Source organism: Haliotis rubra, unplaced genomic scaffold, assembly GCF_003918875.1.
Source record: "Haliotis rubra isolate DU_JTF1 unplaced genomic scaffold, ASM391887v1 Scf69, whole genome shotgun sequence".
NCBI classification, from domain to species: domain Eukaryota; kingdom Metazoa; phylum Mollusca; class Gastropoda; order Lepetellida; family Haliotidae; genus Haliotis; species Haliotis rubra.
In genome coordinates this window covers 1644344-1668725 of record NW_025767401.1, presented here as the reverse complement: position 1 = coordinate 1668725, position 24382 = coordinate 1644344, and the positions used below count along the sequence as shown (strand labels likewise).

General features: G+C 41.4%; 1 protein-coding gene across 3 annotated transcripts in view; it reads right to left on the bottom strand.

The window, feature by feature from the left end:
- The window catches only part of LOC124258299 (ectonucleoside triphosphate diphosphohydrolase 1-like), a 48437-nt gene that overhangs the window by 4809 nt on the left and 19246 nt on the right, over nucleotides 1-24382 (bottom strand). Inside the window, exons 2-11 of one of the 3 annotated variants that reach the window (XM_046692369.1) lie at nucleotides 14149-14440; nucleotides 9552-9691; nucleotides 9172-9289; nucleotides 8468-8621; nucleotides 6608-6773; nucleotides 5987-6217; nucleotides 4057-4215; nucleotides 3093-3242; nucleotides 1789-1908; nucleotides 439-573 (exon numbers count right to left, since the gene is read on the bottom strand). In XM_046692369.1, the coding sequence (XP_046548325.1) occupies nucleotides 439-573; nucleotides 1789-1908; nucleotides 3093-3242; nucleotides 4057-4215; nucleotides 5987-6217; nucleotides 6608-6773; nucleotides 8468-8621; nucleotides 9172-9289; nucleotides 9552-9691; nucleotides 14149-14407 (1632 nt within the window). In that variant the 5' untranslated portion in view covers nucleotides 14408-14440. Of the gene's footprint in view, nucleotides 1-438; nucleotides 574-1788; nucleotides 1909-3092; nucleotides 3243-4056; nucleotides 4216-5986; nucleotides 6218-6607; nucleotides 6774-8467; nucleotides 8622-9171; nucleotides 9290-9551; nucleotides 9692-13688; nucleotides 13732-14000; nucleotides 14010-14148; nucleotides 14441-24382 lie in introns of those variants that run through there. The other 2 variants (XM_046692371.1, XM_046692370.1) reach the window with 2 other exon arrangements.

The window sequence follows — 24382 nt, the reverse complement described above, 5'->3', positions numbered from 1 at the left end:
TGTTGTCTAGGTAGTGTATGTGTACATTAGACTGTTGTCTAGGTAGTGTATGTGTACATTAGACTGTTGTCTAGGTAGTGTATGTGTACATTAGACTGTTGTCTAGGTAGTGTATGTGTACATTAGACTGTTGTCTAGGTAGTGTATGTGTACATTAGACTGTTGTCTAGGTAGTGTATGTGTACTGTTGTCATTAGACTGTTGTCTAGGTAGTGTATGTGTACATTAGACTGTTGTCTAGGTAGTGTATGTGTACATTAGACTGTTGTCTAGGTAGTGTATGTGTACATTAGACTGTTGTCTAGGTAGTGTATGTGTAGCAGTTGATAGTAGCATGAGGTGTCATTCTAACACTGTTCAAGTACCACAATATACAGCTTAATCCATTCCTTGTGAGACAAGGATGCATGATGGATGCAAGAAGCTAACCCCACTCACCTTTTCAACAAAATGAATGTTGTTCCAATTACTGGCATCGAAGCCGTATCCCTTCGTGAGTATGATGTCAATAAAGTTACCCTGGAAGCAGTACGACGGAAGGGCAGACTTCTTGGCAGCTGGCATTACCTCCACCTGCAACACAACCAGCGAGGTACATATAGTTTTTCTACAGTATCCCCATCTATGTGTGCTCTCAGGCAACCTTCCTTTGACCCTGTGATCTCCCATAAATGTGACTTCCCTTTTGACTTCCCATAAATAACACTGTCTGTCCTCCCATAAATGTGACTTCCCCTTCGACCTCCCATAATGTGACTTCCCTTTCGAGCTCCTATAAATGTGACTTCCCCTTTGACCTCCCATAAATGTGACTTCCCCTTCGACCTCCTATAAATGTGACTTCCCCTTTTGACCTCCCATAAATGTGACTTCACTTTCGACCTCCCATAAATGTGGCTTCCCTTTTGACCTCCCATAAATGTGACTTCCCATTCAACCTCCTATAATGTGACTTCCCTTTCAACCTCCCATAAATGTGGCTTCCCTTTTGACCTCCCATAAATGTGACTTCCCCTTCGACCTCCCATAACGTGACTTCCCTTTCGAGCTCCTATAAATGTGACTTCCCTTTTGACCTCCCATAATGTGACTTCCCCTTTGAGCTCCTATAAATGTGACTTCCCTTTTGACCTCCCATAAATGTGACTTCCCCTTCGACCTCCCATAATGTGACTTCCCTTTCGCCCATCAATAAATGTGGCTTCCCTTTTGACCTCCCATAAATGTGACTTCCCATTCGACCTCCTACAAATGTGATTGTCCCTCTGCCAGCACAGATACCCCTCTGCCAGCACAGATACCCCTCTGCCAGCACACATACCCCTCTGCCAGCACAGATACCCCTCTGCCCCTCCTAAAAGTGACTGACCATGACCAAACATAAATATGACTGTCTCTGCTCCCCTCATAAATATGACTGTCTCTGCTCCCCCCATAAATATGACTGTCTCTGCTCCCCCCATAAATATGACTGTCTCTGCTCCCCCATAAATATGACTGTCTCTGCTCCCCCATAAATATGACTGTCTCTGCTCCCCCCATAAATATGACTGTCTCTGCTCCCCCCATAAATATGACTGTCTCTGCTCCCCCCATAAATATGACTGCCCCGTTAACCGCTGTGACTGTGACTGCCCCTCTGATGCTGTGTTTTTGTACCTGCCACTTGCCTGCCAAATAAACATAAATCTTGACTCTGATGTGATGCCACCTCCTCCCCTTTTCCATATGAGTGCAGCTGTGAATGAAACCTTCTTGTATCTAGATCCAATAAGGATGAGAACCTACCTGTTGCCATGTCTTGTTGCAGAAGTTGTTGATGGCATTATGGAATTTTGGCAAGGTGAAGGCAGTCGTCCCATCGGTCAGGTTCAGGAAGTTTGTCACATAGTAGAACGTAGAAAACGCCTGGAGATAGTCAAAGAATGGCAATGATTATTTACCACTATGAAGTAACTGAACATAATTACAAAAAATTAGAGTATTTATCTTTGAGAGCATTTTAGAGGCTAAATCTTTAAAAAATCAGTCAGCAATACCATGATAGTTTGCAATGTGACTTATCCTAATCCAACCAATTGTCCATGTCCTGGGAAAATAACCAAGTCAGGTCAAGGCTGACCATTTGTATGTTTTGTGGTCTCCAATGCAAGTACTACTCAAACACAGTCGCCATTGTCACCCCTTAATCTACAGCTTAATAATAATAATAAGAAGAAGAGAAAGCCATGGTCATCAATATCCCCCACCACATTGTTCTGTTCCTATTTGTTCCTGTTTTCTAACTCCACCGCAACATTCATGTCCTGAAAACACACACCACATTTGGTTTCCCTATCTGTAACGGAAACGCATAACAAGGGCCATAACTCTGTAACAAACTGTAACACGGTTTCCGTGTTCAAACTCCATCATGACATTCATGTCCTGAGGTGAGGTGAGGTGAGGTGGTGAGGTGAGGTGAGGTGAGGTGAGGTGAGGTGAAATTGGGCTTAACGTCATACTTGAGAATATTTCGCTCATATGACAACGTTTCATGTCCTGAAGACACATGAAATTTGGTGTCCCTATCTATAACAGTTTTTGAGAAAACCTGTCCCCATCATCTCAGATGGACGGAAGGACAGGCGGAGCTCAAAACAATACACACACACCACCACCACCACCACCACGCACACTTTGTGGCTGACTTATTACCCCAAGTCAACGAGTACAGCACACTCCCTGTGGAGAATACTACCGGTCACTATCAGGCGCCCAAGGTTCAAATTCAGACCACCATCATATCACACCAGGTACCCAATTTTACTGCAGGGAGGACAGAGGCAATTTTGAACAAACTCACTTGCCTAAGGTGAGACCACATGTATCACATGTGCTTTGTTGTGGGGCAGGACTGAAGTCCTAGAAACTCTCAGGAGTCAAGCTGTCACACACGGTCACCCATCCTTTCTGTGTTCAACGTTGCTTAACTTCAACTGATTGTGACCTGAGCTCTACACACGGGACTACACACAGCTTATTACTACAAACCTGAGCTGCTGAGGACCCAGACATACACTACAAAAATAGGAAATAATCAAAGGACGTACATAAAAATCTCCAACAACAGGAGGCTGGAAGATGCCATTGAAGGAACACGGGCTGTCGTCACACTGGGCAGAGAAGTTGAAGAGACTGTCTGCCACAAAGCTCTGGCATTTCGTCACGTCACTGGCACCACTGAACAAGAACACTGTGTCCTGTGAACAAGATAGAAACTAGTGTTGGGAATCGGAAACCAAATCCACTATCGATCATCGGAGGATTGTGGTGAACGATTATCGATTATAATCGAAATATATACATTTTGAATAAAATCACCAATTTGAAGGGTTTTTACACAGGTTTTTTCTAATAAATGTTTCTTATAACTAATACTGTCATTACAATTTTACAATGCGCATAGCTTTACGCTGTTGAGCGCATGTTTGTTCGTGAATATTTGTCAAATTTAGTAGCTAGTTTACTTCATTCAAGTGTGTTAAACTAAAACAACAAAATTCCAATTAATCGAAAATATGGTTTTTACAATCGATAATCATTTTTAATCGATTTTCGATTATTTTCGATCATCGGAACACCACTAATAGAAACAGTGTCAGACGCTGACCAGGATATATTACACTCTATGATGAAAATCCAATCCATACATTTGCTCAGTTCTCACCCAAGTCCCCACAGGCCCAAGAGGCTCCCTCCATTACAAGTAAACACAGAATTTCCTCCCAACATGCCCCAACAACTAGGTTTCAATGCCCTGACATCTTTTATTGTGTTGCTTGTCTCCAAGTGAGGAGAATTTCCTTGACTTTTGTTACAACCAGACGCATCACCACCAGAAACCTTCAGGAGAGAACCATTAACATGAGTATGAATCTTAATCACGCTGAATCTGGATTTAGTTGCACAACAAACTTATATTTCACAAAATTCACGATACCCTGACATATCTACTAAATAAAACAAGCCGAACCCAAATTTAACCAGTTAACTTGATATGAATCACACACTCACTTCATCCAGATACTCATCTGGGATTATACGAGACCCGAAGGTATCAACAGCATGTTGCCCCCCAACACACGGGGCCTTGAACAGTGCATCATGGGTAAAGTTACTCTGCCAGCCAGTAGGAGCACATGGGTCGCTGATTTCCACTGAGAAGTTCTGGGACTGAAATGAAGAGGAAAAGTAGTCTCGTTAAAGAACAGTGTCGATGTGAGACAAAAGTAATGCAGCAATTAAATGTCAAGATACATCAACTTTGTCTTTCCTGTTTTCATTGTCAGGGACACTTGAAAGGTAGAACTATCTCTAAATGAGCTATGATACTGGGGCAGGAGAGATGTGTTGATGGTGTAACCAGAATCAGAAGCTTCAATGACAGTGTAACCCGCCTATACAATGGCTGCTCTGTTGAATTGGAGAGTCTTAGTGACAGTAACCTAACCTAGAACTGAATTCCAGAGAAAGCTACCTGTACAATGGCTGCTCTGTTGAATTGGAGAGTCTTAGCGACAGTAACCTAACCTAGAACTGAATTCCAGAGAAAGCTACCTGTACAATGGCTGCTCTGTTGAATTGGAGAGTCTTAGTGACAGTTTAACCTAACCTAGAACAATGAGAAAGCTACCTGTACAATGGCTGCTCTGTTGAATTGGAGAGTCTTAGTGACAGTTTAACCTAACCTAGAACTGAATTCCAGAGAAAGCTACCTGTACAATGGCTGCTCTGTTGAATTGGAGAGTCTTAGTGACAGTTTAACCTAACCTAGAACTGAATTCCAGAGAAAGCTACCTGTACAATGGCTGCTCTGTTGAATTGGAGAGTCTTAGTGACAGTTTAACCTAACCTAGAACTGAATGACAGTGTAACCTACCTGTACAATGGCTGCTCTGTTGAATTGGAGAGTCTTAGTGACAGTTTAACCTAACCTAGAACTGAATGACAGTGTAACCTACCTGTACAAGGGCTGCTCTGTTGAATTGGAGAGTCTTAGTGACAGTTTAAACCTAACCTAGAACTGAATTCCAGAGAAAGCTACCTGTACAATGGCTGCTCTGTTGAATTGGAGAGTCTTAGTGACAGTTTAACCTAACCTAGAACTGAATGACAGTGTAACCTACCTGTACAATGGCTGCTCTGTTGAATTGGAGAGTCTTAGTGACAGTTTAACCTAACCTAGAACTGAATGACAGTGTAACCTACCTGTACAAGGGCTGCTCTGTTGAATTGGAGAGTCTTAGTGACAGTTTAACCTAACCTAGAACTGAATTCCAGAGAAAGCTACCTGTACAAGGGCTGCTCTGTTGAATTGGAGAGTCTTAGTGACAGTTTAACCTAACCTAGAACTGAATGACAGTGTAACCTACCTGTACAAGGGCTGCTCTGTTGAATTGGAGAGTCTTAGTGACAGTTTAACCTAACCTAGAACTGAATGACAGTGTAACCTACCTGTACAAGGGCTGCTCTGTTGAATTGGAGAGTCTTAGTGACAGTAACCTAACCTAGAACTGAATTCCAGAGAAAGCTACCTGTACAATGGCTGCTCTGTTGAATTGGAGAGTCTTAGTGACAGTTTAACCTAACCTAGAACTGAATGACAGTGTAACCTACCTGTACAATGGCTGCTCTGTTGAATTGGAGAGTCTTAGTGACAGTTTAACCTAACCTAGAACTGAATGACAGTGTAACCTACCTGTACAAGGGCTGCTCTGTTGAATTGGAGAGTCTTAGTGACAGTTTAACCTAACCTAGAACTGAATGACAGTGTAACCTACCTGTACAAGGGCTGCTCTGTTGAATTGGAGAGTCTTAGTGACAGTTTAACCTAACCTAGAACTGAATGACAGTGTAACCTAACTGTACAAGGGCTGCTCTGTTGATTTGGAGAGTCTTAGCGACAGTTTAACCTAACCTAGAACTGAATGACAGTGTAACCTACCTGTACAAGGGCTGCTCTGTAGCGCCGAAGAGCCTCGTTGATGCCGTAGCAGAGGAAGCTGTGAGTGTAGAGGGTGTAGTTGTGTCCGTACAGCTCCACAGGCTGACTGTACCCCTGAGGTACAGTCATGTTAGGAATGAAAGTTATCTGTGCTGATGCTCCGCCCATGTCTAGAGCTCCAGTTGTCTTGGAATCTGGATTTTCTGATAACATGTCAGATGACGGAGGGTTCTGAAATTCAAATAACCAAAGTCAGACAAAAGAGGACACCATAGAGCACTCAGTTGTGTTCTGCAGTTTCCTAGAAAGGTTTCTAAATGTCTTAGATGAGTCAGAGTTAGAACCAACCAACAGTGGAACATTATATCTCACAAAACTGTACATAGATAACCATTAAGGCCTACATTATGAAATAGTGAAGAGTTTGGTTTAAATTTATTCGAAAAATATTTCAGTTGCAACACTGAGATTGAAGTGAACTAACGTAAGATTAAAACCCCAAAGAAACATCAACAGAGCCTTCTGGTTGTGGTCAGATTCCACTGATCAAAATCTACGCCACATTTTAGTTTCAGTGCAATGACCAGAGAGCCGATCATGGCTCGGCTTTGTGATACTGACCACGTGGAAGGTGCCCTGAACGTAGTTGCTGGTGATCCAGGAGAAGGCCCCCTCTTCCTCCCCGGTGATGATACGGACATCATCATCACTGGTGATGAAGGAATACTCCGAGATGGCCTTTCTGATAACATCCAGGATCTCATCACTGATGGTCTGGTTCACTTCACTGAAACACAAAAATGGTTGATCACAGTCTTCACACCTAGTCAGTCCCAGCTCCTTGAGGGAACTCACTTCAGCGACCTTCACACTAGTGCCCCGCACAACCCTCACACCTAGTCAGTCCCAGCTCCTTGAGTGAACTCACTTCAGCGACCTTCACACTAGTGCCCCGCACAACCCTCACACCTAGTCAGTCCCAGCTCCTTGAGTGAACTCACTTCAGCAACCTTCACACTAGTGCCCCTGACAACCCTCACACCTAGTCAGTCCCAGCTCCTTGAGTGAACTCACTTCAGCGACCTTCACACTAGTGCCCCGCACAACCCTCACACCTAGTCAGTCCCAGCTCTTGAGTGAACTCACTTCAGCTCCACCTTCACATTAGTGCCCCGCACAACCCTCACACCTAGTCAGTCCCAGCTCCTTGAGTGAACTCACTTCAGCTCACTTCAGCGACGACTCCCTTCTCACTAGTGCCCGCACAACCCTCACACCTAGTCAGTCCCAGCTCCTTGAGTGAACTCACTTCAACGACCTTCACACTAGTGCCCCGCACAACCCTCACACCTAGTCAGTCCCAGCTCGAGTGAACTCACTTCAACGACCTTCACATTAGTGCCCCGCACAACCCTAACACCTAGTCAGTCCCAGCTCCTTGAGTGAACTCACTTCAGCGACCTTCTCACTAGTGCCCCGCACAACCCTCACACCAGTACCGTGATACAACTCTCACACAGTAAAATGATACAACCCCCACACCAGTACCATGATACAACCCCAACACCAGTACCATGATACACCCCCCACACCAGTACCATGATACAACCCCCACACCAGTACCATGATACAACCCTCACACCAGTACCATGATACAACTCCCACACCAGTAACATGATACAACTCCCACACCAGTAACATGATACAACTCTCACACCAGTACCATGATACAACCCTCACACCAGTACCATGATACAACTCTCACACCAGTACCATGATACAACCCTCACACCAGTACCATGATACAACCCCCACACCAGTAACATGATACAACCCCCACACCAGTAACATGATACACCCCCCACACCAGTACCATGATACAACTCCCACACCAGTACCATGATACAACCCCACACCAGTACCATGATACACCCCCTCACACCAGTACCATGATACAACCCCCACACACCAGTACCATGATACAACCCCCACACCAATACCATGATACACCCCCACACCAGTACCATGATACAACCCCCACACCAATACCATGATACACCCCCAACACCAGTGCCATGATACAACCCTCACACCAGTACCATGATACAATCCCCTCACACACACCCCACACCATGATACATGATAACCCCCACACCAGTACCATGATACAACCCCCACACCAGTACCATGATACACCCCACACCAGTACCATGATACAACCCCCACACCAATACCATGATACAACCCCACACCAGTACCATGATACAACCCCACACCAGTACCATGATACAACCCCACACCAGTACCATGATACACCCCCACACCAATACCATGATACAACCCCCACACCAGTACCATGATACAACCCCCACACCAGTACCATGATACAACCCCCACACCAGCACCATGATACAACCCTCACACCAGTACCATGATACAACCCCCACACTCAATCAGTCCCAGCTCCTTGAGTGAACTCACTTCAGCATCCTCATCCCTGCTGTTGCACCAAGGTACACCGGGGTCTTCTTCCAGTTCTTCCGTGGTATCCTGTCCTTGGCTGCATCCAGACAGAACCTGACGACATTTCGACCCTCAGAAGGGTCAGTGGTGAAGAATGAGATGCCTGCAACTGAAACAATCATCTAACATTGATGACTGAGCCGATTGACATGAACTACCACTTTACATGACTGTGATCATTATTCTGCAAATGTACATGTAAAGACAATTGTAGATCTGCCTTACACACAATCGGGATGGCTGTGTACAACATTGGATTTGAAGGACTGGAATGTCAGATTCTAGCTGATCGATCACCCAATATGGTCAACAAGTAATATCAGGACAAATCAGCCATGAACATTTTGCTTTCGTCTGGTGCCAACCACTCTGTGGCTGGCAATAGTTAAACAAAGACTACCATAAAATCAAACATATTCCCAAATACTTAAGTGATTGTTAGAGTAAGAAAATAGGTTTTACATCACTTTCAGAAATATTCTAATCATGTTACCTAAGTGGGACACCTGGACTTCACATGGTGTACTCACATGATGATAAAATATTCTGCCATGCTTAATCACTTCACTATTCAAAAGTCCTCTCATGGCAAGTCAAAACTTTAATCACTTCGCTACCAAAAGTCTGAATAAATTCTGGAAGCTGGCATTGGACCTACCTGGGGGGTGTGACTGGTTCCCCGAACTGAGACGCTACTGCTGTCTCATTCAGTTTGGCACCGTTCCATCGGTAGATGTACATGGACGTGTGCGACGAGCCAGCATCAAACACAATGCCATACTGAAACAGACAAGATGGTTCAGTAGTACTGAGTCCCTTGAATGGAAGTGTCTTCTAGTTCTGTGACTCACCTTGATCTGTATAACATCACCACAACAGGTATTGGGTGACTATAAACATTTGCTGACAATTACCTGTTTCTACATATCATACAGTTAAATCCAATAATATTGTATGTGTTGTATGACACTCTATCTAATCATGTCCATCTAATGTGCTGATGAGGAGAAACAAATACACCAACACAACTCAAAGGACTTACACTGTAGGCCACATCATCCTCTCTGGATTTGACGACACTGATGGCGAAAAGGCCGATGGCGCCGATGAAGAAGGCGATAACACACATAAACCACCAGGTGTTGCACCAGCCTTTCACATCGCTCACACCCGTAGACACATCTGAACAAGAAGAAATTGATCATAATACACAGTGTGAATACCCTGGGTACACAGCGAGCTGTGGTATGTTTGTGTCAACAGAATGGTACCCAGCTTGGTAAGGTCTGTTCTTGTCAATGGGAGGGACTGACTGACTGACTGAGTTTGGTTTTACGCAGCTTTTAGCAATATTCCAGCAACATCACGCCGGGGGACACCAGAAATGGGCTTCACACATGTGGGGATTCGAACCCGGGTCTTCGGCGTGACGAGCCAACGCTTTAACCACTAGGGTACCCCACCGCCCCCAATGGGAGGGAACTCAGCTGGGTATGGTATGTTTGCATTAACAGAATGGTACTTAGCTGGGTACAGTATGTGTGCATCAACAGAATGGTACTTAGCTGGGTACGGTATGGTGTCAACAAAAGGATACCAGATGGGTATCAATGTTTGCATCAACAGGAGGCACTGTGAAGGTTAGTACCTTCATGTAGTAGCTAGACACCCACCTATAGACAGGCTCTGTATCTTGTATACTCCCTGATAGACCCCACCATTACAATGACCCTCTAGATTGACTGGGAAAAGACTCATCAGATGTCCCAGTATCTGAATCCTGACAGTGATGGTGCAGACTGGTGACCGGTCTGTCCTGTGAGTACTGCTTTGGACATTATTCCAGATAATGGGTTCTGGTGGGAGGAAAGTCCAGAGTGATACAAGTCTTACACAATGGCCACTGTGGTAAAACCCACCAACACAGGAATGATGCCTAGAAACATAACTGCTGCAAACCAGGAATAAAATGCCCGTCAAGGTGTCTGCATGCCCAAGAGATCAACTAGATAACAGGAAGTTGATGAACCTCACAGACAAACACAAAACATTAACAAACATTGATATTTTCATGATTGGCCATCTTCTATGAGTCCAAGCCATCATGCAAAGAGGCAGCACACACTCACTAAATAATACCACAAACATTGATATACACAATCTTATGACTGTACAACCGAAGTTGTTTCTTTGATCAGTAAAGCAGAACTGAATGAAATAAGTGCACAACTGAGAAAACCAAAGCCAAATATTCTAAGTAATGTGACTTCTTTTAAAAGATGTCTCCCAGTGTTAATGAAAAGCGTGTACAGAAGTGTAAACCATTCCTGAAGTATTAGTTGGAAGAAACAGTGCTCTCCAGTAAAGATCAATACTTTCTGCAAGAAGCAAATGTAAGGCTCATTTGACTGAGATCAAGTAACCGTCTGCTCAGGAACTATGTGTGGGGGAGGAACTTCCTGATCAGTTGTCTACACTGGTCGCAGCTTCATTATGCAAACATGACACACATATATTGCATGACAAAATAAAAAATATTCATATTTTCTTTGTTACACACTGACAGAAATACTTTTTATACATCCCCGTTAACATCCCCACCAAACAAAAAGTTGATAAAAAGGTTCTGGCATTATGCAAGATCAATTCATAATTGGCAATTGTAACATGCTGAAGAAATCAACCTATTTAAAACATTTAAATTTACTTGTACAACTAACACTTGTTCTTCACCCGAGAGCAATAATCGGATCACTTATCACAGTTCACCTGTGTTCCCACAAACACCATTTGGGTCGTCCCCTTTCTCTGGAGACTGTTTGTTCAGTAAACAATCGTGAAATCCACACGATCACGCTGCTGCTTTGAAGGCAGCCCTCATGTTTAAAGACAGCCAATTGTGAATGAAAACAATCTAGGAGTCTTCATTTGTTCAAAACAATGAAAGAGAAGTAATAGATTCTGTTCACCTGAAGGTCTCAACAATTCATTCTATTATGTATTATTTCTAGATACACAGACGTGACTCCTGATCTGGGACACTAAAAACGTATGAGTGGTATATCAAGTTCTGTAGGTAGATGTGATACATGTGTCCAGGGACTCTGAACAAAGGTGATTTCTCAAGCAATCCGTATTTGACTGTTCATTTAAGAGGGTTGTTTTACACTGCAACTGAAGCAATCATTCAGCTATTTCATAGACGAGTCGAACCAGTGGTTGACAACATGAGCTACGATTGACAAACTACACTGACATGACACCACCCAGATAACATTGTAGCCCCCAGTCCTCAAAAATGAGCACTCACAAACATGCGGTAGGTCACGTGACTCTGCCCATGTCATGAATCTCCACACTGAGGGAGATGACAAAGGACCACTTTTGTAAAACATCTTTGTAAAACCTTGACGATACACGCTAGGATCAACATGGCAACTGTAGATCACAGTCTTGAGCATATAAACTGTTGGTCACAAATGTCTAACCTAGACATATCCGGGTTAAAACTGATCTTCAGTTACCCATGCTTGTCGTAAGAGATGACGAACGGGATCGGGTGGTCATGCTGGTTGACACATGTCATCGTATCCCAATTGGAACTTCATAAAGTCTTTAACACTTATCTTATATTAAGTATGGAACACATTCCTCGAACACTGAGTTAAACTGCATCACAGAGGCATCTTCACCTACAGCCTCCACAGCACTCAATCTTTTGGCTCATATTGATATACTTTTAAATTTTAAGCTGGAAAAGCTTCAACATATCATCTTTATTCAATGCTGTAGTTTGGCAAAGAAAGTGTGAGTTTATTATTCTCAGCCATGCAGCCTCATTTCTTCAATAAATTGAAAGATTTGGAATCAGAAATATCCTGGACATTAGGACTTACAAATACAAATTCTACAAACTAATGTTCACAATCTAGTCCCTACCTAACAAACACCATCTTCACAATAGATTACATCAGTGGAATTGTTAAACAAATCCCAGGCAGTATTCTTGTTTGAAATGGATAGCATTCAGCAAAGTTTAGTCGTAATAGTGGAAAGCATTCCTTGCTTATGGAGGTAAACACACCCATCAGGAGCTACCTGTGATGTCTCTGCCAAGCTGGCTAGCCAACACTGGTTAGTCAAAGAAGCCTTTTGTTCCCCTGTGTACTACCAAGTTTGATAATCTTGTTCAATCTGGACTTAACCGTGTGAAGTATTGACTGGGAAACTCTTATCAAGCAAACACACTAACATGCACAGGAACTTCTTAATCTTTGATTGCCGCCAGTAAGTGAACAAAGACGATTTTCAAAGATATATATCTGAATCAGAAGTTGGGAGAAATTGGTAGAATTCAGTCCTTGGTATTATTACCAAGTACAGATTGTTCCAGGTGTTTTGTTAGTGATGGAGACCTTATGATATTTTAGAGTGAGTGAGTTGATTTTTATGCTGCTCTTAGCAATATTCCAGCAATATTCCAGCAATATCATGACGGGACATCAGAAATGAGCTTGACTTGTACCAATATGAGGAATTGAACCCAGATCTTTGGCTTGAAAGAGAGAACTTATTTAACCACTAGGCTTCGACACTGGCTGTCCTGTTGTGTCACCATCCCAGACAATGGTCAGTGCCTGGCCACTGGTTTGTTTCAGTAAAGCCATATAGAGATGCAGTGACAACTCTCTTACCACTCATTAGCTATAGATACAAGGAAGATGCAAGAAGTCACAAATATGAGTTTCTGACAATTGTAGGCACAAGTTGATCTTAACACCTACCCTTATAGTCCAAGTGCACACACATTCAAGTTGTTCCCCCTCTCGACACCTACCTTCATCACTCCAGTAAAACACACTGCCGCCGTCGATCACATCCAAGTTGTTCCCCCTCTCGACACCTACCTTCATCACTCCAGTAAAGCACACTGCCATTGATCACATCCAAGTTGTTCCCCCTCTCTACACCTACCTTCATCACTCCAGTAAAGCACACTGCCATTGATCACATCCAAGTTGTTCCCCCTCTCTACACCTACCTTCATCACTCCAGTAAAGCACACTGCCCCTCTCTTGATCACATCCAAGTTGTTCCCCTCTCTACACCTACCTTCATCACTCCAGTAAAGCACACTGCCATTGATCACATCCAAGTTGTTCCCCCTCTCTACACCTACCTTCATCACTCCAGTAAAGCACACTGCCGTTGATCACATCCAAGTTGTTCCCCCTCTCGACACCTACCTTCATCACTCCAGTAAAGCACACTGCCGTCGATCACATCCAAGTTGTTCCCTCTCTACACCTACCTTCATCATTGATCACATCCAAGTTGTTCCCCCTCTCGACACCTACCTTCATCACTCCAGTAAAGCACACTGCCGTTGATCACATCCAAGTTGTTCCCCCTCTCGACACCTACCTTCATCACTCCAGTAAAGCACACTGCCGTTGATCACATCCAAGTTGTTCCCCCTCTCGACACCTACCTTCATCACTCCAGTAAAGCACACTGCCGTTGATCACATCCAAGTTGTTCCCCTCTCTACACCTACACATCCAAGTTCGTCGACACCTACTCCAGTAAAGCACACAGCCGTTGATCACATCCAAGTTGTTCCCCCTCTCTACACCTACCTTCGTCACTCCAGTGAAGCACACTGCCGTTGATCACATCCAAGTTGTTTAATGTCTCCAGGGAGGGGAGCACCTCATTCTTGGCATTCTTCAAAACGTAATGTGGCAACAATGGTACACTGGCTTCTCTGCACACCCGTCTCATCACCCCTTCTACGCTGATGTTGTATGGGACCTTCAGTGTAAACTGCCCTTGTGGACACCCTGGCCCGAGGACACTCTGGACGATCACCTCAATCTCATCTGCTCCTTCTTCCATGGTGGGAATAGTCTAGGGCAGTTCTTTTAAATTCTGAAGAGAAAGTGAGGACATCTTGATTAAGCTATTGCGATATTGATCACATGGTCAAAATACTCTTGTCAACACATACCTAGAGCATTCAAGCCATTGGTCAGTTTTGTGAACACGGAATCACAAAGTGAGTGAGTGAGTGAGTGAGTGAAGGAGGGAGTCAGGGAGGAAGTGAGTGAGTGAGTGAGTGAGTGAAGGAGGGAGTCAGGGAGGAAGTGAGAGTGAAGGAGGGAGTCAGGAGGAGGAAGTGAGTGGAGGGAGGGAGTGGAGGAGTGAGTGAGTGAGGAGTGAGTGAAGGAGGGAGTCAGGAGGAGTGAGTGAGTGAGTGAGTGAGTGAGTGGAGTGAGTGAAGGAGGAGTCAGGGAGGGAGTCAGGGAGGAAGTGAGGTTCTACGCCACTTTTAGCAATATTCCAGCAATATCCCAGTGGGAGACACCAGAACGGGCTTCACACATTGTACAGATATGGGGAATTGAACCCAGGTCTTCAGCATGATGAGTGATTGCCTGAACCATTAAGCTACCCAACTGCCCCCAATCCACTCAGAACGTCAGCAGAACTTTGCAAGCTCTAATCCCAATTAAAAAAACAAGCATTAAATACAGCAAACACAACTATTCTTGTAAATTAATCTTCTAAATTATTTTAATTAAAACATTCATCATTGCCTTGAGCACTGGTGCACAGCCAAACTCCATGCATCCCTTAGCCAAGTAAGAGTTATGTCCCTTGGACCAGTTTGCCCAACATGGACTAGTGTTTGCCTTGAGGGTGTAATCAATACCAATTATATCTACAAGTCAGTGGATCTACTACATACATAAGCGTGTCAGCAACAATAGCCATATAAAGGTAACTGGCGTCATCAAACAACAACTCTACCATTGCTTGTCGACCATGCTAATGTCTTCGTGAATCGACCATTGATGCCAAACAAGTAGTCTGTTATCATGGAAACCCACAAGTAATATGAATATTTTAACAGCAAATAGCTGTCCATTTTTTAACAATTCCATCTGAACCAGTCATGTGGGTTTTTTAACGCCACTCAGGCCACTGCCCAGAAAATATTGATCTCCTGACCTTCTATTTGATTTGATATTTGTAAACACAATAAATATTCTTTAACAACAAACTACACCAAATAACTAATAAATAATTGATGTTATTTGCTTGTTGTAGAAGTAGCTGAATCACAATGTATGATGATATACCGAGGTTAGTTATGAAGAACCCAACTCATTATTTGTCAAAAATAGCATAAAAGAGATAACAAATATATGTGAAAATGGTCTGTTTTATTGAAAATTTCATATTTTATTACACCTTTTCCTTTGAAATTATATAATTTTTTACAGTCTTTATTCAATGAAATAAACAACAAATTGCACCAGAGATTACCTTATCATGTATTGATGCCTTACTGATGAACTTGCTAACAAAGAAATTACTTAAATCAAGAAATGTACTGGTACGCCAGGTTAGTAAGGGATCTTTTTAGTATCTTTCAGCTTTTCACTTATAACAGTCTCTTAAATTATGCATTCCTCCAAGAAACAAAAACATTCTTCAGGTTGACTTGCAGACTCTATAGCTATGTTATACAGGATCAACAGAGAATTACAGCATGTCATTAACAACATGAAACATACACCCTTGATGTGTCCATCAGTGCGTTCCTTTTGCAGTAATTACATGTCAAGTAAACGACATAGCAGATAATGCTTTAGGGTGTACCATGCTGTTATTGGAATCTAATTAATCAACGTCAGGAGGCAATTAATTAACATAATTAGTCTTCAGGACTTTGCACAAACAATCCAATGCACAGTCTGACTATGTACTATTCTATAAATACATCTTGTCAAACAACACAAGCTTGTCAACGAATTATAGTAAAGTTGATGCAGAAAATTATACTGATTCATTTCAACTTTTATTTTCTGGCAATCCATACATATTATATAATATACATATTACTTCAAATCAGCTCTTCATATCAAGAGTGAAGATGTTCAAATGGAAGCTTAACTCTCCTTGTAAAATTGTTTCAAAGGTTTCAATTGAATAAACAATTATTTCAGCGAAAACCTTTTTAGTTCTGCTGATAGAAATGAAAATTATGTTTCAGACAAAACAAAATTCAATTTCGAGCAAACCTCTTCTGATAACTCTTGATTCTGGTTACACAAGACATACCACTAACAAAATACTCAATCACTGGAATAAAACAGACACTGAATGCAACATGATTTTAATCAAATGTCACTTCTTACACATTTAAAAGGGATATAACAAAACAAAATGGAATTTCCTTCTGCAAAATTCCATGTCAGATTAAATTCCACAACATGCACAATCAACAATAATATACTAGGAATAATACAACCATTAATACGTTCTATCAGCCCTGTCTATATAATTTCCAAGACCATCATTACAATATTTTTACAATAGCAAGCCAGGGCATTTCATTCTCAATCCAGAACATTCACTTGAGGGCTCGAACAATGTTTAATAGCTTTTGTGCATGATCGGTCATGCGTCTTCTTCATAGCAGTTTGTGGATGGTATATTATCGTACTTACAATCCTGGCCGATATAAATTTCAACGCCATGTTTACATAGGAGGGGTCTTACTCTACTCGCATACTGAGCTCGGTCTGCTCTCCTTGTTTCGGTCAAAGGTTCACAGCATGATCAAATTAAGCCCAAGTGTGTGAAGATGTAACATGACGGCAAATCAATGAAAACAATGCAGACCACAAAAGACGCAAACTAATATAATTTGAAAATATACAACATCTCACACAGCAACAACTGAATTTTCAATAATAAATTACTGTTTTGTGAGATCATGAAGTCAACACTTGGTTGTAAAATGATAAGAAAATGAACAATGTATTTATTCAATTCACAAACACATATCACAACATAAAATTATCCTATATTCTAAACAATCTAAGTTTATTTAGATCTTAAAAATGTGAAATGCATAAAAAAATTGAAAAAGTACAAATTGACCATAACAAATTTAAATGTAACAAATGTGTGAAAGCTGTGAAGAACAAATTGCGAGGTCTGAAAAAGCTGAGGGGTTTATCAACAAGAGAATTATAACAGTTTGCATACTGAAATTCAGGTCAGCTTTTAATAATGTCATTTGACCAACAAAACTAATATGTTCGTTTGAACTATCACTATGGCTGTTATTACACAGATAAATGACTGCAGAGTGACTCAAAGATCAAAGTAATCAGTTTCTTTATTTCTGTCATACATGGCAGCAAATATTGATGTTTGACTGAAATATATTCACATTAGATTAACACACGGCTTATTTCTTCCTTGCCCGTGATGAATAAGTCACAAAGCTTAAATATACAAAAGCTTGAGAAATTCTAAACATCAGAACCACAAAGGCTACAAAGAATATATGTATGTAACTCCTCACTATAACAACAAAACTGGTATACATTCCCTAATATATCATTATTTTCATTACAGCTCAAAATCAACTATTTTTTGTCTAAATACCATTTCAAAAGTTTTAAGGCATCAGGACTTCATAGGCCAAAAATACATATATTTTGTGGATTAAAACAGCAAGTCTACATTGATTTGCCTTATAAAGAGGAATATTCATCTACTTGTGGAGGGATAGGATTCCAGAAATTTAGGTCAGCTGAGGGACTGGGTAACAAGCAAGAATAATTTTACACACATTCAGAACTAATCTGAAGACTTGTGCTAGTGATTCTCAGGGATTATATTTCCTGAATTTGATCCATAACCTCAAGGACATTCGCTTGCCAATTATTTTGATAAATTAACAATTTTATTACTTCACACAAATCCTCAGACAAGAAAATTTTAATGTAAAATTGATTTTCTTTAATATGGAACAAAATACAAGCTTCACTCTGTATGAGTTTTATATTTCATAAACTGACAATTAAATCAAATTTGAAAATTCACATGCAATTCATAAACCTTGCATTTTGATTCAGGAATAGTGGGTTGACTCAACAATACTTTATACAATAACATGACATACTAAATGAGATATTTTTTAATAACAGAACCAGTCAGCCATTGTATCAGTATAAATTCTTTATGCGTAAGTCACAATGTAACAGTATGGCAGCCATGATCTTTCAGATGTATAATGGCTGTTTATTGGGAGCAAGGACAGTACACTTCTAATCTCTACACATAAACCCACGCTTTATCTTATGATAAGACAATAATCAATTTTCGAGTTGGTAATGTATTATAACTGACAAGGAAGTCCCTTGTTCATTGCAATCAGGTCATATTTTATTTATTCCTATTTTCTAGGACCATCAGAGGCCATATAATGGTATGAGTTAGCCAACACTGGGGGAGGACTAGCTTTATTATTTTTTCTGTGTGTCAAACATGTTTTGTTGCCTTGCTTGACGTCTTTACACCATGCTGTCAGAGTACAATGACTGATTTCAATATAACTAACAATATATAACTTGTCAGGCTGGTCTTACTAGTGTCATGTGACAGGTGATTGATGGCAATATACATGGCCTGGCTATTTCACTTTTGAAATGAACAAGAGACAATAAATGACAGCAACTTGTGGGGTGGGGTCATGATGAAATGAGTAGCAATTCATGGTGAAATTTGTGGATAAGATATGATAGTCTTATCTTTCTATTGATTGGTAAATACTGTAACGACCTATGCGTAACAACGTCTGTGTCGGTTATTAGTCAAAGCATCAATCAGTAACTTATTAGTCCACAGTTTCAATAATGGTTGAATTTAATTAAGGTGAAATAGACAAGGTCTTTGATATTTCCCATTTTTCTAAACACATATAAATGCATTCAAAATGATTTTGTGATAAAGGCCTTTAATGGCAGGAGGAAAGTCATGCTTAATGCAAGATAAGAAAGTATTTTCACAGAAGGATAATGAATAATGTTTTCCTTCTCTAAACAACTACAACCAAACTCAGGAAAAAAATCAATGAATCATTGTACATATCAGCTGGTGACATGCAATACACCAATAACACTTGCCCATACATGTTGTGGGCCTGTAAAGAATAACGAGGGCAAATTGATATGAATTAATGGTTAATTTGTTACAACTGAGAATATGAATCTTATCATCATATGTATTTCCCTTCCACAATGAAAACTACACATCAATATAGGTTAAAATGTATTTACCTCTGCAAATTTGAAATACTTCACACTGCAATGTTATTCATTAAAACAAAAAAGCAAGTATGAAATTGAAATATATTTCTTACAATGTTATTCATTAAAAAAAAGTATGAAATTGAAATAAATTTCTTACAAATGTATCTTTTATTATTTCAACAATGTTGATATTATCAAAATATACCAATGTTTTATAAATGTAATATATAGTTTTCAATATTAGGACTATTTTCTCTAATACGGTTTCTTCAACCTTAACATACAAACATGTTTTTCGGTGATATTTGTGGGAGATACCCTGGCTCCATCTTTAAGATAAATTGGTTTTCTCTAATTGCACTGTGGGTCAGTCAATGAAATTTGGAAACTGGCATTAGAAGGTCAGTGTGAGTGTCCACAATGTTTGGCTATTTTTAGCCTGTTACCAGGGCAACAGGGGGAACCTGCTGGGGGGCCTGTTGATTGATGTCCAGTTTCACTATTATGAAGAAGGGGCAACATCTTGAATTAAATAATACCCCTTCTTTCTAAACCTTCCTGCCGCAGACAATTAAAATACAACATTTGCTGGTCCCTTCTTTCAGGAGTGTGCAGCTGTAATTGACATTCTTGTATCGACATGCTTGGCGAAATTGATTGAAATTGGACACACTATCACAAGTGTATATAATAGGAATAGCTCAGGATGATCAATGAAATTGGTGACATGTTGCATGTGTGCATTTCAGGAACTGGTCTATCAATACTGATAAAACCAGTATGCTGAAAATCAATGTCTGATAAACATGACACTTTCAAAATGGCACTGCTGCATATATCATCAAATTTTGTGATTATTTTTTTGTACATCCATTTTCTTGCAATGAATTATTTATCATATTTGTCAGACATATTTGAAATATGATGACACAAAACATTTTCTAAATAGTTTTGAAACCCTTCCAATTTGTGATTTTGACAAAAAAGAAACACACCATCAAACAGATTAAATACCATGTCAAATATTTGTCATTTCAGTTGATATAACATACAAATTTCAGTTGATATAAAATACAAATTTATGTACTGAAACTATTAAAGTCCTTTCACCAAAAGATATATCTGCAATAAAATATAATATATGCATTTATATGAATAAAAACTAAAAATAGGCTAAATTTTACATTTCATTACAACCACTTAATTATTCGTATATTCAGGAAATCAGCAAGTATTTGGGGTAAATGTCCTGATGGGTTAGCCAACTGGTTGTCATTTCTCTGCGGTTGATTGACAGGCCATACAATGAGGCTATGGACAATAATCAATCTTCCCCAGTCACAGCTGTCTCCTTCCAAGTACTCTACACCATGCCCCTGATAAGCAGTCAAGAGAAGTCATTGTATAATTAAAATCTGAATGTAGAACATAATTTTAGAAATTGGAGTTTTAACTTAAAGTCACAGATATCAAAATCTCGCTGATTAAAATTTGATCTTCTTTGAAATCAAACAACTGAAAAATAAACTGTATTCTTTTTCTTGGTTCAACTCCAAACGAACTGCAGCGATAGCAATTAATACTATCGTCTTCTGCCTGGTGAGTCACTTGATATGAGAAGATTTCCTAAGGGACGGCAGAATTCAAGCATGTTTGTATTTTTTATGTTAGTTAGCTAGAAATCTAATTTCTTATTTAAGGCATTTTTTGGGTCAAAATGCCAAAGGCAGGAGACAAAATTGCAAAAAGAACACATTTTTTCAAAGTTGACTTGAGGTCAATATCCGAAATCAACATTTTGAAACACAAAACAATTATTACAAACAAACCAATTTAAAAATATGAACATATCAATTGCCTGCATTTACTTCATACTTTCCCTCAAAGCACAATATAATAAGGGCCCATGAACTACAATAAAGATAACAAAAGTTGAGAAATGACTACTGGCTCCCAACAACCTGTGTGATGACCAATGTAAGAGTTAGGTCACTGATCACAGTACTACTGGCTCCCAACAACCTGTGTGATGACCAATGTCAGAGTTAGGTCACTGATCACAGTACTACTGGCTCCCAACAACCTGTGTGATGACCAATGTCAGAGTTAGGTCACTGATCACAGTACTACTGGCTCCCAACAACCTGTGTGATGACCAATGTCAGGGTTAGGTCACTGATCACAGTACTACTGGCTCCCAACAACCTGTGTGATGACCAATGTCAGGGTTAGGTCACTGATCACAGTACTACTGGCTCCCCAACAACCTGTGTGTGATGACCAATGTCAGAGTTAGGTCACTGATCACAGTACTACTGGCTCCCAACAACCTGTGTGATGACCAATGTCAGAGTTAGGTCACTGATCACAGTACTACTGGCTCCCAACAACCTGTGTGATGACCAATGTCAGAGTTAGGTCACTGATCACAGTACTACTGGCTCCCAACAACCTGTGTGATGACCAATGTCAGAGTTAGGTCACTGATCACAGTACTACTGGCTCCCAACAACCTGTGTGATGACCAATGTCAGAGTTAGGTCACTGATCACAGTACTACTGGCTCCCCAACAAGTTAGGTGTGATGACCAATGTCAGAGTTAGGTCACTGATCACAGTACTACTGGCTCCCAACAACCTGTGTGATGACCAATGTCAGAGTTAGGTCACTGATCACAGTACTACTGGCTCCCAACAACCTGTGTGATGACCAATGTCAGAGTTAGGTCACTGATCACAGTACTACTGGTTCCACACAACCTGTGTGATGACCAATGTCAGAGTTAGGTCACTGATCACAGTACTACTGGCTCCCAACAACCTGTGTGATGACCAATATCAGAGTTAGGTCACTGTGTGATCACAGATCACAGTACTACTGGCTCCCAACAACCTGTGTGATGACCAATGGTCAGAGTTAGGTCACTGATCACAGTACTACTGGCTCCCAACAACCTGTGTGATGACCAATGTCAGGGTTAGGTCACTGATCACAGTACTACTGGCTCCCAACAACCTGTGTGATGACCAACTATGTCAGAGGGTTAGGTCACTGATCACAGTACTACTGGTCTCCCAACAACCTGTGTGATGACCAATGTCAGGGTTAGGTCACTGATCACAGTACTACTGGCTCCCAACAACCTGTGTGATGACCAATATCAGAGTTAGGTCACTGATCACAGTACTACTGGCTCCCAACAACCTGTGTGATGACCAATGTCAGGAGTTAGGTCACTGATCACAGTACTACTGGCTCCCAACAACCTGTGTGATGACCAATGTCAGAGTTAGGTCACTGATCACAGTACTACTGGCTCCCAACAACCTGTGTGATGACCAATGTCAGAGTTAGGTCACTGATCACAGTACTACTGGCTCCCAACAACCTTTGTGATGACCAATGTCAGAGTTAGGTCACTGATCACAGTACTACTGGCTCCCAACAACCTGTGTGATGACCAATGTCAGGGTTAGGTCACTGATCACAGTACTACTGGCTCCCAACAACCTGTGTGATGACCAATGTCAGAGTTAGGTCACAGATCACAGTACTACTGGCTCCCAACAACCTGTGTGATGACCAATGTCAGAGTTAGGTCACTGATCACAGTACTACTGGCTCCCAACAACCTGTGTGATGACCAATGTCAGGGTTAGGTCACTGATCACAGTACTACTGGCTCCCAACAACCTGTGTGATGACCAATGTCAGAGTTAGGTCACTGATCACAGTACTACTGGCTCCCAACAACCTGTGTGATGACCAATGTCAAGTTAGGTCAGAGTTAGGTCACTGATCACAGGTACTGATCACTACTACTGGCTCCCAACAACCTGTGTGATGACCAATATCAGAGTTAGGTCACAGATCACAGTACTACTGGCTCCCAACAACCTGTGTGATGACCAATGTCAGAGTTAGGTCACTGATCACAGTACTACTGGCTCCCAACAACCTGTGTGATGACCAATATCAGAGTTAGGTCACTGATCACAGTACTACTGGCTCCCAACAACCTGTGTGATGACCAATGTCAGAGTTAGGTCACTGATCACAGTACTACTGGCTCCCAACAACCTGTGTGATGACCAATGTCACTGATCACAGTACTACTGGAGGTCACAGATCAGGTCACTGATCACAGTACTACTGGCTCCCAACAACCTGTGTGATGACCAATGTCAGAGTTAGGTCACTGATCACAGTACTACTGGCTCCCAACAACCTGTGTGATGACCAATGTCAGAGTTAGGTCACTGATCACAGTACTACTGGCTCCCAACAACCTGTGTGATGACCAATATCAGAGTTAGGTCACTGATCACAGTACTACTGGCTCCCAACAACCTGTGTGATGACCAATGTCAGAGTTAGGTCACTGATCACAGTACTACTGGCTCCCAACAACCTGTGTGATGACCAATGTCAGAGTTAGGTCACTGATCACAGTACTACTGGCTCCCAACAACCTGTGTGATGACCAATCAGAGTTCAGAGATCACGGGTCTGGCTCCCAACAACCTGTGTGATCACAGTACTACTGGCTCCCAACAACCTGTGTGATGACCAATATCAGAGTTAGGTCACTGATCACAGTACTACTGGCTCCCAACAACCTGTGTGTGATGACCAATGTCAGAGCATTGATGACCAATGTCACAGATCACAGTACTACTGGCTCCCAACAACCTGTGTGATGACCAATGTCAGAGTTAGGTCACTGATCACAGTACTACTGGCTCCCAACAACAA